The 14,526-nt window shown below is 68.7% G+C and overlaps 4 protein-coding genes across 4 annotated transcripts in view; all 4 read left to right on the top strand.

Moving 5' to 3' along the window:
• Positions 1 to 3,007: 3,007 nt before the first annotated feature.
• EMIHUDRAFT_360726 (hypothetical protein) lies at positions 3,008 to 3,414 on the top strand (the record flags this gene model as incomplete). The annotated part of the gene is made up of 1 exon (XM_005793427.1): positions 3,008 to 3,414. A coding segment is annotated over one exon (407 nt), but the record flags the coding sequence as incomplete, so codon positions are not given.
• Positions 3,415 to 6,464: 3,050 nt separating this feature from the next.
• Positions 6,465 to 7,169, top strand: EMIHUDRAFT_54951 (hypothetical protein; the record flags this gene model as incomplete). Its single annotated transcript, XM_005793426.1, has 1 exon — positions 6,465 to 7,169. A coding segment is annotated over one exon (705 nt), but the record flags the coding sequence as incomplete, so codon positions are not given.
• Positions 7,170 to 7,319: 150 nt separating this feature from the next.
• EMIHUDRAFT_360725 (hypothetical protein) lies at positions 7,320 to 7,711 on the top strand (the record flags this gene model as incomplete). Its single annotated transcript, XM_005793425.1, has 1 exon — positions 7,320 to 7,711. A coding segment is annotated over one exon (392 nt), but the record flags the coding sequence as incomplete, so codon positions are not given.
• Positions 7,712 to 14,250: 6,539 nt separating this feature from the next.
• Positions 14,251 to 14,526, top strand: part of EMIHUDRAFT_360723 (hypothetical protein) — a 1,323-nt gene continuing 1,047 nt past the window's right edge. Inside the window, exon 1 of the mRNA XM_005793424.1 lies at positions 14,251 to 14,412. The gene's annotated coding sequence lies outside the window, so the exon portion shown is untranslated. The remainder of the gene's footprint in view (positions 14,413 to 14,526) is intronic.

Here is a 14,526-nt window from a genome sequence, read left to right as displayed (position 1 = left end):
CGCCACCGCGACCGCCGCTGCCCGGCCCGCTGCCGCCGTCGCCGCCGCCTTCGCCCCGACGGCGCATCGGCGGCTCGGTCGCGCAGCAACCCGCTTCACGGCATCGTCTTGGGGTTGTGCTCGCGCGCCGGCCGACCTCGTCGAGCCGCCAGCGCGCGCGAGGGGGGCATGTGCGTTGCGCCGCTCAACGGCCGTGGAGGGCGAGCGCGGTGGATGCGCGCGCTTGAAAGTAAGTGCTACATTGTGCGTGCTGTATGTCGGTCTGCACACTGTACAGTGCCACGGTGCCAGTGGGGTGTGAGCGTTCTCCCCGGTTCTCCTCTCACCTCTGTTTTCAGTTTTTGCGCTCTGCGAGTCGTTACTCGCATTTGATTTTGTGGGTTTATCGTATTGTACTCAGGGCGCGAAAGCACAACCCCGCGCGCACTCCGGAGGGTGGGAGGTCACAGTGAGGCGTGTGAGACGAGGGAAGGCCCGAGCTCCCCAGTCCCCAGGCTCGCGACTAGCTAGACCGCGATAGCGAAAGCGTACGTTGGGAACGTACTCGCGCCGCGCGCTGAGCAGCGCGTCAGGTGCGTGGGTAAGGGGCATGATTGAGCTCATGCTCATCGCTCACCGGCCGCGGTCGACTCCCCCCCCCTCCCCCTCCTCTCCCGGCTCTGCGGCGGACGAGGGCGGCGGCTGCAGCGGCGTGGAGGCCATGTCGACGATGCGGCAGCGCGCGGGCTCGGCTTCGGGCGCTCCGTCGGTCTGCCGCGGCCGCTTCGATGAGGGGCTCCCTTCGGCCGGGTGGATGGTCTGGAGGATCTCCGAGAGCGGCAGGGAGATTCCCTGCGAGGCCTCGCCCTGCAGGGGGGCGGAGGAAGGAGGGGAGGGGAGGTTTGACTCGGGCGGGAGGGGGAGAGGAGAGAGGAGGGAGGGGTGTGGGGTGTGTGTGTGTGTGGGGGGGGGGGGGGGTCGCCCAGCCCAACCCGCCGGGAGGGGCGTCGGTCCGGGGTGCGTGCACACCATGTGCAAGATGCCCTGGTGGAGGGCGGCCGCGGCGTCAGGCTCCGCCTCTGGCGAGAGGGAGGAGGGGCCGGCGCAATCGCCGCCCGAGGCACGCGCCGTCGGAGGCACCGGCGGCGGAAGCATGCTGCCCACGCCGCCGCTCGCCGCCGACTCGCCTCCCGGCGTGGCGGCGGTAGCAATGGGAGCAGCACCGCAGGCCTCACGGAGCGAGTCGAGTTCGTTGAACTGTTGCGCCGTTTGCAGGAGGCCCATCGAGTTGGAGAGGGTGTTGAACTGCACCGTGGTCTCTACGAGGCCCACCCTGTTGGACTGCTCGAGCAGGTTCAGTCTCTCCTCCATCCTGTTGATCCGGCCGGCGGTCCGCTGGAGCGCCTCGGACTGCACCCTGCCGATTTGGTTGATCTGGCGCACCTCCGAGATGAGGTGAGCCAGCAGCGCGGCGCGGCTCTCCTCGACCGTCGCGGACGGCCCGCCCTCCGGCTGCGGCGGCTGGTTAGGCAGCGACGCGTCGCTCATTTTCCCTTCTTCGCCATTGTCGGTCGAATATTCGAGTGTGTTTAGCTTCGAGTGCGTTGATGACATCAGAGCTCGACGCGATCTCCCGCCGACACTAGGCGAAGGACTGCGAGGAGAGATAACGCCAATGCGCCGCCCAGCCCGCCGCCTCCCAATAGCCGACTCGCCACCGCCCGCCGCCGCCCTCGCCGCCGCCCGGCCCGTCATCACCCTCCCCGCCGCCACTGTCGCTGCCGCCGCCCTCACCACCACCGCCTCGCCGTCGCCGCCCTCGCCACCGCCGCCCTCGACGCCGCCACCCTCGCCGCCACCGCCCACGCCATCGCCGCCCTTGCCACCACCACCCAGCCCACCGCCTCCTCCCTCACCGCCGTCGCCCTCACCGCCGTGCTAGCACAATCACAGGCACACCACCGGAGCCGCCTAAGCGACTCGTCCGGCCGGAGCCCGTAGCGCCCTGCACGGCGGGGCCTCGTGACCTACATCGATGTAGATAAGAAACCACAGTGTTGCGCTTGATGACATCACATCTCCACGCGATCTCGAGAAAAAAAATCATTTTTTTAACCTTGGTTCTCTTCACAGACCTTGTTATTGACAAGAAAATACGTCCTATGGCGCTTTGCGCTGGTCTATGTTCACATAACAAACATGTATTACACCCTGCACACCCCCGCCGCCCACCTGCCTGCCGGCTTACCTCCTTGCAACAGGAACATCCACCAGTTTTAAAAATAATTTCAATTCACAGCAGACAGGCTCGACACAGGTGCGAACTGGCGCGTGCTTGTTGCAGAATAAAAAAAGAAGATAGCACGGCGCCCTCTACGCGGGTTTTTGCCGGCGCCCTACTGGGCGCCCCCCGCTCCCTTCCCCTCAGAGCGGCGCCCCATCCACTAACTCTAGCATCCCCCCGCGGTCCCTCGCGGCCGCGAAGCCGCACCAATGGCGCGCTGTGCCTCGTCCGCGAGCGCCATCCAGAGCTGCACCGACAGTCGCTGCAGCGCAAACGGCATCCATTCGCGCGCCGGCCACGACGTCTGGTCGTACTGCCACCATGTGAGCTTCCGGCCCGCCACCTCAGCCACCCGCCTCAGCAGCTCCTCCACCCCCGCGCTCATTGCGCCGAACTCCTCGAAGAGCAGCGCCTCGGCACGGGAGAGAAGAGAGCTCACCGCCCGCCCGCCGCCCCTCTCCCCCAGGCCGCCACTTCGCCGCCGACAAGGAGACGTGGAACGCCTTCCTCGCTGACGTCTCTGACCACGCGGCCATCGCAAAGGAGTACGCGCTCCGCTACGGAGGCATCGCCGCGCGCCAGCTGCACGCCGCCGCGAGGGCCGCGTATGAAAAGGCGAGAGAGCTGGCCGGCGGCGGCGGCGCGTCGCCGCCCCGCCGCACCACGCGTGCCACCGGCGGCAGCTCGCGCGCGCGCGTGTCCGAGTCGATGACCGCCCCGCTCGCCTCGTCGGCCGCCCACATGGGGAGCCTGACCGACGGCGCGCTGCCCGCGCTCGCCGAGCCGCACGAGGGCGGCGGCGTGCGCGTGCTCGCGGGCGGCGGCGGCGCGGCGGCCACTTTTGCCCCGCCCGAGCCGGCGGAGGCTGGCGGCGACGGCGCCGTCGCGCCGCTCATCGCCGCGCCGCTCCCCGCCTCCTCACCCGCGATGGGCGGGCCGCTGAGCGGGGGGGGCGTCGTGGCTGCGACCACTGCGCCGCTCTCGTTTGGCGGCGAGCCGCTGCAGGTCGCGAGCATCGACGCGCCGACCGACGACAACCTTTTTGCAGAGCCCGTGCTAACGGAGCCGCTCTCGCTCAACGGAGGAGACTCCTGCAGGTGGCGTCCGTCGTGCCGCTGCCGCCCGGCGCGGGGGGCGGCGACAACTAGTCGGTGGCCCGATGCCACCGTAGCTGTACGCACAGGCAAACTAGTGGGGACGACCTCAAGGCGACGGTCCCGTGGTCGCCGTCATGGGTCGGCATGGGTTGAAGCGCGTATTAGTGCCGGAGGGCGTCATCATATGTGTGTACAAACGCCGTGACGCGTGAGGATTGGCGATAGTTGCGTTCTTGTGGTTGATGAGAAGTGTTTATGCCACAGGGTCCCTACCCACCCAAAGAGCCGGAACCCAAACCACAAGAACGATATGGCGGTGAGAGATTCCCTCAGCTGCTCCGACGCGGCCGTGCTAGCGGCTGAGCGTGGCGAGGAGGCGGCGGTGCTGGCGTGGCTCGAGGGCGGCGGGCGGGCCGACGCGACGTGCGAGAGAGACGACGTGAGCGGCATCACGCTGCTGATGGGCGCCGCCCGCTACGGCCACGAGCAGGTGGTCGAGCTGCTGATTCGGCGCGGGGCTGACGTCAACCTGCAGAGCAGCGTCGGCGACACCGCGCTGATGGGCGCCGCCGTGTACGGCCACGAGCGGGTGGTCGCGCTGCTGCTGCGGCACAGGGCGAAGATCAACCAGCCACGAGCGGGTGGTCGACTTGCTGATTCGGCGCGGCGCTGAGGTCAACCTGCAGGCCAGCGACGGCCGCACCGCGCTGATGTGGGCCGCAATCGGAGGCCACGAGCGGGGGGTCGACTTGCTGATTCGGCGCGGCGCTGAGGTCAACCTGCAGGACAGCGACGACAGCACCGCGCTGATGCACGCCGCCGGCAACGGCCACGAGCGGGTGGTCGACTCGCTGATACGACGCGGCGCTGAGGTTAACCTGCAGAGCAGCAATGGCCTCACCGCGCTGATGGGCGCCGCCCTCCTCAACCACCCCGCCGTCGTGCGGCGATTGCTGCAGGCGGGCGCAGACGCGGCGCCCACTGTCAACGGCAAGACGGCGCTGCAGCTGGCCAAGGAGAACGGCCACGCCGAGTGCGTCAAGGTCTTAGCTGAGGCGGCGGCGGCTGCAGACGGCCGGGCCTCCTCGGGCGCGGCAGCGGCAGCTGTGGACGCGCCGCTGCTCGGCCAGCGCGTCGTGCTCGGCGGCCTCTCTGCCCGCCCCGAGCTGAACGGGCAGCGGGGCGTGGCGCGGAGCTTCGAGGGCGGGCGGTACGCTGTGGCGCTCGAGGGCGGCGGCGAGAGCGTGCGGGTGCGGCCGGGTAATCTGTCGCCGGCTGCGGCGGAGTGGGCGCCGAGCGGTGGCGTGGCAGTCTCCGACGAGGTCGTGGCAGCGGCTGGGCGAGGCGACGAGGCAGCGGTGCTGGCGTGGCTCGAGGGCGGCGGGCGGGCCGACGCGACGTACGAGAGAGGCGGCTTGAGCGGCCTCACGCTGCTGATAACCGCCGCCGGCCAAGGCCACGAGCAGGTGGTCGACCTGCTCATGCAGCACGGCGCGGAGATCAACCTGCAGAACAGCGTCGGCGAAACCGCGCTGATGTTCGCCGCTTACCTCAACCACCCCGCCGTCGTGCGGCGCTTGCTGCGGGCGGGCGCAGACACGGCGGCGCGCAATGCGATCGGCATGACGGCGCTGCAGCTGGTCAAGGAGCAGGGCCATGCCGAGTGCGTCGAGGCCTTCAAGAAGCACGTCCAGGAGGTGGTGGCGGGACGGCTCATGGCGGCGGCAGCCGGCGGCGAAGGCGCAGGCGGCGCTTCCTCCGGCGGCGCTTCCTCGGCTGGATCGAGAGTCGCGAAGACGCCATCTCCAGCGGCGGCGGCGGAGCAGGCGTCGAGCGGTGTCGCGGCAGCCCCCGATGAGGTCGTGGCAGCGGCTGAGCGAGGCGAGGAGGAGGCGGTGCTGGCGTGGCTCGACAGTGGCGGGCGGGCCGACGCGACGTGCGAGAGAGACGGCATTAGCGGCCTCACGCTGCTGATGGGCGCCGCCAACAACGGCCACGAGCGAGTGGTCGAGATGGTGCTGCGGGGCGGGGCAGAGGTCAACCTGCAGAACAGCAGCGGCTGGACTGCGCTGATGATGGCCGCCTTCCAAGGCCACGAGCGGGTGGTCGAGCTGTTGCTGCAGCACGGCGCGGAGGTCAACCTGCAGGACAGCGTCGGCGGCACCGCGCTGATGGCCGCCGCTCTCTTCAACCACCCCGCGGTCGTGCGGCGCTTGCTGCGGGCGGGCGCACACGCTGCGGCGCGCACTGCGAGCGGCACGACGGCGCTTCAGTGGGCCAAGGAGAAAGGCCACGCCGAGTGCGTGCGCGCCTTCGAGGAGCACTCGTCGACCGCAGCACAGGCTGGGGGGGAGACGGCGGCCGCAGAATCAGCCGAGCAGGCCGAGGCGGCCGCACGCGAGGCGGCAGCTGCTGCGGAGGCGGCGGAGGCGCGCGATGCTGCCGAGGCTGCGCTGCGCGAGGCGGTTGAGGCGTGCGAGCGAGGCGACGCCGATCTCGAGGCGCTCAGGGCGGCGATCAACGCGAACACCGAGGCCGCCGACGGCTCGGAGGCGCTGCGGGCGGCGCGGCGGCTGCGCGACGAGCTGGCGGAGCGAAAGACCCGCGAGGCCAGGGCGCTGAAGCGGCAGCGGCAGAAGGAGGAGAAGGCGGCGGCAGCGGCAGCGCGGGCGGCGGAGCGGGCGGCGGAGCAGGCGGAGGAGGCGCGGGCGGCTGAGGAGGCGCGAGTGGCGGAGGAAGCGGAGCGGGTGGTAGCAGAGGCTGCGGCGGCGCGGGCGGCGGAGGAGGCGGAGGCGGCGTCGTTCGCAAGGGAGGAGGCAGAGGCGAGGGCAAGGGAGGAGGAGGCAAGGGAGAGGGAGGAGGCGAGGATGAAGGCGGAGGCGGAGGCGGAGGCGGAGGCGATGGCGGAGGCGGCGGCGGAGGCGGCGGCTGTAGAGGCGGCAGTGGCGGCAGTGGCAGCGGCGGAGGCTCAAGAGGCGGCGGCAGCGGAGGCGGCGGCAGCGGCAGTGGAGGCGGCGGCCGCTGCAGCGGCGGCAGTGGAGGCGGCGTCGAGCGTCGCCGCCCTCGCCGCCGCCGCCGCGCCGCCCGCCGCCGTCCCTCTCGACGAGCTCATCTCGGCGACCGACGGCTTTGCCGAGGCGCGCAAGGTGGGCGAGGGAGGCTTTGGGCGCGTCTACCGTGCCGACGCGCTGCCGTCGTTCCCGCGCGTCGCTTGCGGGTTCGCCGTCAAGACGGCGCTGGTCGGTGTCGGCGCCCAAGGCCTCGCCGAGCTGCAGAGCGAGGTGCGCACGCTCAGCGCGGCGTGCCATTTGTCCCTCCTCCCTCTGCTTGGCGTCTGCTTGGCGCCGGCGAGAGCGTGCCTCGTCTACCCCCTCTGCCGCGGCGGCAGCCTCGAGGACCGCCTCTACCGCTCACCAGCCGCACTGCAGCGGCTCCGCATGCTCGGCTTCGAGACGCCGCCTCCGCCGCTCTCCTCCGCCGCACGGCTCCGCGTGCTGCGCGACGCCGCGAGCGCGCTGCACTACCTGCACACGCTCTCTCCGATGATCCTGCACCGCGACGTCTCGGCGGGCAACATCCTGCTCGACGAGCGCGGCAACGGCTACCTCGCCGACGTGGGCCTCGCGCGCGCGGCAGAGGCGACGGCCGGCGCCAATGGACAGGTCTCGCACCTGTCGACGCAACGCATCTTTGGGAAGCTCGGGTACATGGACCCAATCATCTCGCAGAGCGGGCAGGCGTCAGTGCTGACCGACGGCTATGCGCTCGGCATCACGCTGCTCGTCGCCCTGACCGGCCGCGGCGCCGTCGGCCTCCTCGACGAGTGCGACGATGCGTTGGAGGAGCCCGACACGGCGGAGGGATCGATCGCGGCGTCCGACGCGGGCTGGTCGGCGGCGCAGGCCGAGGAGCTGGCGCGGCTGGTGGTCGGGCTGGCTCTCGTGAGGAAGAAGCGGCGGATGCCGCTCGCAGAGGCGCTGCCGCGGCTGGAGGCGCTAGTCGAGGCGGCGGGGGAGGTGGAGGAGACGGCTGGGGCCGAGGAGCGCCTGTGTGACCTCTGCTACGACGCGCCGCGCTCGGTCCGCTTCGCGTGCGGCCACGCGCTGTACTGCGAGACGTGTGCGCCGCGCGTGCTGGAGCGCGACACCATCTGCCCGGCCTGCCGCCAGCCGGCGCTGCCCATCGCCGCAACTGGGCGGCTGGTGGCGGCGCAGACGACGTTTGTCCACCAGCCGCCCTCGCGCACCGTGCCCCAGGTTCAGCCCGTGGGCGCCACGGCGGCGGTCGGTGGGCGAGGGGGGCGAGGCGGGCGCGGCGGGCGCGGCGGGCGCGGTGGGCGCGGTGGGCGGGGCGGGCGGGGTGGGCGGGGCGCGGGGCGCGGCGGCTCTGCTTAGTGAGCTGTGAGCTGTGAGAGGGGTCCCACGCGCACCGGGCCTTGCACTTTAAATGCCGTGGGGCTCCTGTCGTTAGACGTGGAGATGCGAGGGTTGCCCCCCCTTGCCCCACCACCTCGTGTGTGTGGAGAAGTTTACCTTACCTTACCTTACCTTAGAGGGGTCCGCCCGCATGCTAAGTTACATCTCGCTCTTTTCATGCACACCCCGCACGACACGAAATCGCAGCGGCAGTCGCGGCGGCAACCCGCCCGCCGCGGCCGCCGCCCCGCGCGCCGCGGGGCCGCGCACGCTTCCCGCACAGGTGTCAGGTCCAGCCGTAGAATTTCCAGCTCGTAGAAGCCATACATCACAGCGAGCACATCACGGGTGTGCCGAGACTGCGACACGCCAGCAGCGGCGAGGATTCCGGCCCTTCTTGGAGCCCCACGGGCCGGCCCTGCGCCGGACGCGCAAGACACAAGCGGCCGACAAATGACGCGGCCCGGCGCGACTCTACCGCCTTACTGGCCTAGGACACCCATACACAAAACATGCTGCACCCTTCCTCCCGCTCGAGGATAGAGAGAGAGAGAGAGAGAGAGAGAGAGAGAGAGAGAGAGAGAGAGAGAGAGAGAGAGAGAGAGAGAGAGAGAGAGAGAGAGAGAGAGAGGCAGAATGGGGGGCGAGACGCGCTGCAGGCGCCTGCGCCAGAGCGCGAGGCACGCAGCAGCGCAGACCGCACAGAGCCGAGACGAGACAATCCTTCCGCCCCCCAGACGGCTCTGGTCACACAAGCCCAGCGGAGGGCCGGAGGCGTGGGATTTGGACGCCACCTCACGCGTCGGCGTCGGCCGAAGGCGTTCACGAGAAGGTTCGGCGGCCCCGTCATTCGTTTTCTTTTTTATGAGTAGGCGACCGGCGACCTCCTCGAGAGGCACTTGCACGACGACAGGGGTGACAGAGCTCCGTGCAAGCCTTCCAGCGTGATAGGAACGAGTGTATCGCTTCGACGGATCGACCGTGCTTGTTATCAAGACCGATGTGACGCACACAGTGACACATCAGTCGACACATATTCTCCCACCCGCCGGGACGCAAAACGCTCTCGACGAGAGCAGAAGAAGGCGTCCACACAGCAAGCCGCTCGGTCGATCACGTTGCTCGCTCGATGCCGGCGAGCGCATGGCGCACGCCTTGGACGGTGGCGAAGCCAAAAACACCGATGGTGGCCGTCCGCTGGCGTGAGCGGCGGCGGTCGAGACCTCACCATTCGCGCCGACGACCCAACCTCACCCGGAACAACCCAACCCAACCCAACAACCCAACCCAAGAGCACGATTCTCAACTTGGGCCCTCAGCTCCTCCACCCCCACGCTCATTGCGCCGAACTCCTCGAAGAGCAGCGCCTCCACATGGCATTTTCTGTGGTGAGGGTAAAAGAAAAAGAAAGAAAACAGACAACCCAAGGGAGGGATGGGAGGACGGCACGCCGCCACCACACACAGGGATTTTAAGGAGAGGTGTGTGGTGCGCTAGCCGTCGCCCACCCTAGGGAGTCTGCCTCTTCCTATCTCTCTTCGCAGTCTCTCTCCGTGGTGAGGGTAAAGAAAGAAAAGAATTTAAACAAGACAACTCTCTCCCACAGCACACAGGCTCGACACAGGTGCGAACTGGCGCGTGCTAGTACTATCACCGGCACACCACCGGAGCCGCCTAAGAAAAGAAAGAAAGAAAACAGACAACCCAAGGGAGGGATGGGAGGACGGCACGCCGCCACCACACAGGGATTTTAAGGAGAGGAGTGTGATGCGCTAGCCGTCGCCCACCCTAGGGAGTCTGCCTCTTCCTATCTCTTTTCGCAGTCTCTCGCCGATTCTCGCTGCAACCTTCATGCCACCTCGCGGCCGTCCCACTCTCGTCGTTCTCTCCCTTGTCACTTCCTCCTCTGTCGCGTCATTCTCTTCTGCCTCGTCCTGCGCCGCCGCCGCCTGCCGTTCCCTTGTTCTCTCGGCTTCTTTCGCCTTTCGGCGCAGCTCCGCCCTCCTTGCTGCATATCCTGGCCCCTCGAGTCTATCGAGCTCCCCTCGCGCAAGGACCACATTTCTGACTCCCACTCCGATCATTTGCCTCCAGGTCATGTTGTTGCTCAGGTCCACTCTCTCTTCGAACACTCGTGCCTCTACGGATGATGCCGGCGCAGGGGTCCCCTTCGGATGCATCGTGACATCTGACAACTGAATTTCCACTGGTTCGTCCTCCTCGGAGTCATCTTCCCCGTCCTCCTTCCGTTCGGCTCTTCGCTCGGTACGTTCGGTGTGGCTCACCCTCCATGCCGTGAACAGGCGCTTTATCCACCCTATATTCTTCTCTCGCTCCTCTGCCCGTGCCTTGGTCTTGTCGTTGTTTCGCACCCATGTCTGTATGGCAATCGAGGCTGCCTTCCCCACTACCTGTAGTTCACTCGTCACCTCTCCCGCGAGCTCCCTTCTCTTTCTTTCGGGTATGGAGTCCGTGAGTGCGGGTAGCGTGCAGGCAATCACGGGCGCTATTTTGTCGTACTCCTCTTCGGCGAGCGCTCCAAATCTAGACCCTTTCGCCTTTAAGGAGGCTGCCCTCGCTCGTCTCAGGAAAAGAAAGAAAGAAAGAAAACACACAACCCAAGGGAGGGATGGGAGAACGGCACGCCGCCACCACACAGGGATTTTAAGGAGAGGAGGGTGTGATGCGCTAGCCGTCGCCCACCCTGGTCTCAGGAAAAAGAAAGAAAGAAAGAAAACACACAACCCAAGACGGCTTCCAGGAAGGCGCCCGAAATTCTTTTGCAAACTCGCGAAGAGAGCGCCTTCGCCCACTCGTGGGCCGCCTTGCCGGGCACACCATCTGTGTGTGTGTTTGTGTGCATGCGTCGCAGCATCTCCCGCCTCTCTCGGAGCAGCAAATCGGAGCGCAGCTCCACGTCGGGAGATCCTTTCGCCGCCGCGCCCGTTCGCGGCCCATCGCCGCGCGGGCCGCTGACGAGGACCGTCTCGCGCTTCTCGGCCGACCCGGACAGGGCGCACGACAAGAAGGTGGCCGGGCTACCAATCGACCCGGCGGTGACGGCTGCAAAGCTGTCGCTGCGACGGCTGCGCGACGCGGTCGATACGACGGCGTCCTTCTACTCCAAGTACGCGGAGCGCAAGCGGGGGGCGGCGAGCGGCAATCTGCCTCTCCTGCTGCCCGACCTGGCCGAGTGGAGCCGCCACGAGGCCTTTTGCGGCGACGAGGAGAGCCGCCGCGTGCTCCACACCTGCGCGGCGCAGCTCGCGGCCATCGACGACCTGCTGGCGGCAGAGCACGCGGCAATCGGCCGCGCGGCGGCGGGCCTTCGTGGCGAGGCGAGGCGGCTGTGCGAGGAGGGGCTGGACGCGGTCTGCGCCTTTGAGCTCGCGCTCCGCGACGCGAGCGCGGCGAGCGAGGCGGCCACCAAGGCGCTCCGGCGAGGCGCTGCGGCGGGCGAGGCGGCAAAGGCGGACGGGCGCAAGGCGGCGGCGCTCAAGGACGAGAAGAGGCGGCAGGCGGCGCAGGCGGCGGCGCAGCGCGCGCAGGAGAGGGCGGACGCCGATGTGGTGCAGGCCGAGGGCGCGGCGCGACGCGCAGAGGAGTTGCTCGCCCGGGAGCCTAGAAGCGGAATACGTATTCATGTCTCCCAACCAGCACTCGAGAGGACACGGACTCCGCTGCATCCCGCTGCATTCCGCTGTCCTCACCGCCCTCCTCTCCGTTGTCTTCCTTGCGTTGCTCTGTACACGCTGCACACTCCCGTCTTCACGCCCTCAAGTCGGCGTATTCAGCGAGTAGGCTCGGCTTGCCTCCGACGCACAGCCCGCCGCCTTGCGCGCCGCTGCGGAGGCTCGTCAGCGCGCGGAGGACGGGCCGGTGGCCTCGGCGGCGGAGGGTCTGCGCGATGCGTACGGCTCCGTTTGCCTAGAAGACGAAGCATGCGCTCCCACACGTAATGGCTCCAACGTGGAGTACACCAATGCACAACGCAGAGTTGCCACAATGGGTCACCGAGACGCAGTGCTGCACCCTTGAATCCAAACTACTCCAAACCTCGAGGCCTCGAGAGGGCACGACTTCAGACGCACTCGACCGGTCGCTCCGATGTCGACCGCTGTCGTCCCCTGTTGCTCGGACACTCCCGCACCGCTCTGAAGACTCTCCAGACTCCCGTCTTCCCGCCCCGATGTCGGCGTAGCCACCGCTGAACCCACACCTGATCCCACCCGCAGGCCCCACCACTTACCTTACCTTACCTCACCACCCGCAGTCTGCTTCGCGCTCGGCGCTGCGCGCGTCTTGCGCGGGGCCCAGCTGCCGAGCGGCTACTGCCCGACAGCAAAGCGCAAGGCGCCCAAGGAGACGGGCGCGCGGGCTCTCGCGTCGTGCGCGCGCGCGTCGCTTCTGTTGCGTATTGCGATTGTTTCCTCCAGGCGAGCGCGGTTCGCGTCGTCCGTGCGTGCCCTGTGTTTCGGCTCGACAGTTCGTCTCTCCCTCTATAGGCGCGCGGTTCGCGTCGTACGTGGTGCAGTGGACGCTGGCCAAGCGGCGCGGCAAGGCGGCGGCGGCGCTGCTGGACGAGTTTGCTAAGTCGGGCCTCGAGGCGCTGCTTTCGCCGCCAGGGGAGGTGACCTCGCCCCTCACCCCTCACCCCTCGCCCCTCACCCCTCACCCCTCACCCCTCACCCCTCGCCCCTCGCCCCTCGCACCTCACCCCTCACCCCTCACCCCTCACCCCTCACCCCTCACCCTAGGAAGCCGCGCTCGAGCTGCTCGCCGCGCGGTGCGAGTCGGAGGAGGCGGCGCGCAGGCTTCGCGCGGTGCCGCTGGCGGAGGAGGCGCAGGCGGAGGCGGCGCGCGGGTGCGGCCAGTGCCATTCTGCGTGCGTCGCGCTCTCGGCGGCGTGTGGCGAGTTCCGGTCGCTGCTCAAGGAGCGGGTGGGCATGTATTTCTTTTGGCTGCCAGGTTTCTGTTCGCCCTCTAGGCTGCTGCTCAAGGAGCGGGTGGGCATTATTTCTTTTTTGGCTCCCAGGTTTCTGTTCGCCGAATAGGCTGCTGCTCAAGGAGTGGGTGGCTAGTGCAGACGAGTACGAGAAGCGCGAGAAGGCGCGGAGGGGGCTCGCCGAGCTTTCCCCCTTGTGTCTCTTTTCGGCCCAGCGATTTCTTTTTCTCTAGGCGCGGCGGGGGCTCGCCGCCAAGCGCGACGCGGCGCAGGCGGAGGTCGGCAAGCTGAGCGCGGCGGCGGAGGGCGCGGGCGCGGCGGGCAAGAGCGGCGGCGCGGCGGAGAAGGCACGCGCCGCGCTGGAGAAGAAGCGAGGCGAGCTCGCCCGGCTGTCGGGCGAGGTGGCAGACAAGGCGGCGGCGCGCGAGAGGGGCCCGAGATCGCACGAGATCGCGCGAGAGGGACCCGAGATCGCACGAGATCGCGCGAGAGGACCCGAGATCTCCCGAGATTGACCGAGACTAGGCGGCGGCCAACGAGGCGATCGCGGCCGACCTGGAGGCGTTCGCGGCGGGCATGGGGGGCGAGGGCGGGCGTTCGGTGCGTCGGCTCGCCTGCGACCCCCGCGCTGAGTTTCTCGCAGCGGCGACTTCTTGTTTCCGTAGGTACGTCGGCTCGTCTGCGCGCCTCTGCGCGAGTGTGTGGTCGCGTACGCCGCGCTGTGCGCGACGAGGGCGGGGGGGGCGGGGGCGGGGGCGGAGGAGGGGGAGGGGGAGGGGGAGGGGGCGGCCGTGGCTGCGCCGGCCCGTCGCGACCACACCGAGGAGCGATTTAATTTCATTCGATTTCACTCCATTCTATTTAATTTAGGCCCGTCGCGACCACACCGAGGAGCTGCGCCAGCGGCTCCACGAACAGGTGGAGGAGGAGCTACTACCGCACACTATTGCTGCTACTCTTGCTCCTCCTTCTTCCGCCGCGCACGCCCCCTCTCCCTCGCGCGCACTGCGCTTCCCGCTCGAACCGCCGTGCGGCGCCTGTCTCCCTGTTCTGAACCCTCTCGGAACCTTCCGACAGGTGGAGGAGGAGCGGGCGAGGAGGCGGGCGGAGGAGGAGGAGGAGGAGGAGGAGGAGGAGCCGGCGAGGCGCGACGCAGCGGCGGCGAACAACCCCTTTTTGTGCGCCGGCAGCGACGCCGCACCCCCGCCGCACGCGCTCGAACCGCCACTCGCTTCGCCGACCGAGGCTGGCGGCGGTGGCGGCGGCGGCGGTGCGCTGCGCAGTCCGACGTGGGAGACGGCGCCGGCGGGCTGGGCGGGGGGAGGAGGCGAGGAGGTGCAGGCGGCGCCGGAGCAGCGCGAGTGGTGGGAGGCGGAAGGAGCGGTGCAAGCGGCGCCAGAGCAGGCGGCGTCGCAGCAGCGCGAGTGGTGGGAGGCGGAAGGAGCGGTGCAAGCGGCGCCAGAGCAGGCGGCGTCGCAGCAGCGCGAGTGGTGGGAGGCGGAAGGAGGCAAGGAGGTGGCGCAGGAGGTGCAGGGCGGAGGAGAGTGGTGGGTGGCGGGGGCGGCGTCTGCACCACCCTTACCCGCACCCCTCTCCGCACCCCTCTCCGCCCCTGCCCCCCTCCCGGTTGTCCACGGCGAAGTCGTCGAGAGCGGCCAGCCGCCGTGGGCGAGCGGCGAGGCCGGCGGCGAGGCGCAGCCGCACTCACTCACACTCACACTCACACACACACACACACACACACACACACACACACACACACACACACACACACACACACTCTAGATTATGTGTAAGACAACCTCC

The sequence above is a fragment of the Emiliania huxleyi genome (genome assembly GCF_000372725.1).
Source record: "Emiliania huxleyi CCMP1516 unplaced genomic scaffold EMIHUscaffold_101, whole genome shotgun sequence".
NCBI classification, from domain to species: domain Eukaryota; phylum Haptophyta; order Isochrysidales; family Noelaerhabdaceae; genus Emiliania; species Emiliania huxleyi.
This window is presented reverse-complemented; position numbering and strand designations above follow the sequence as displayed.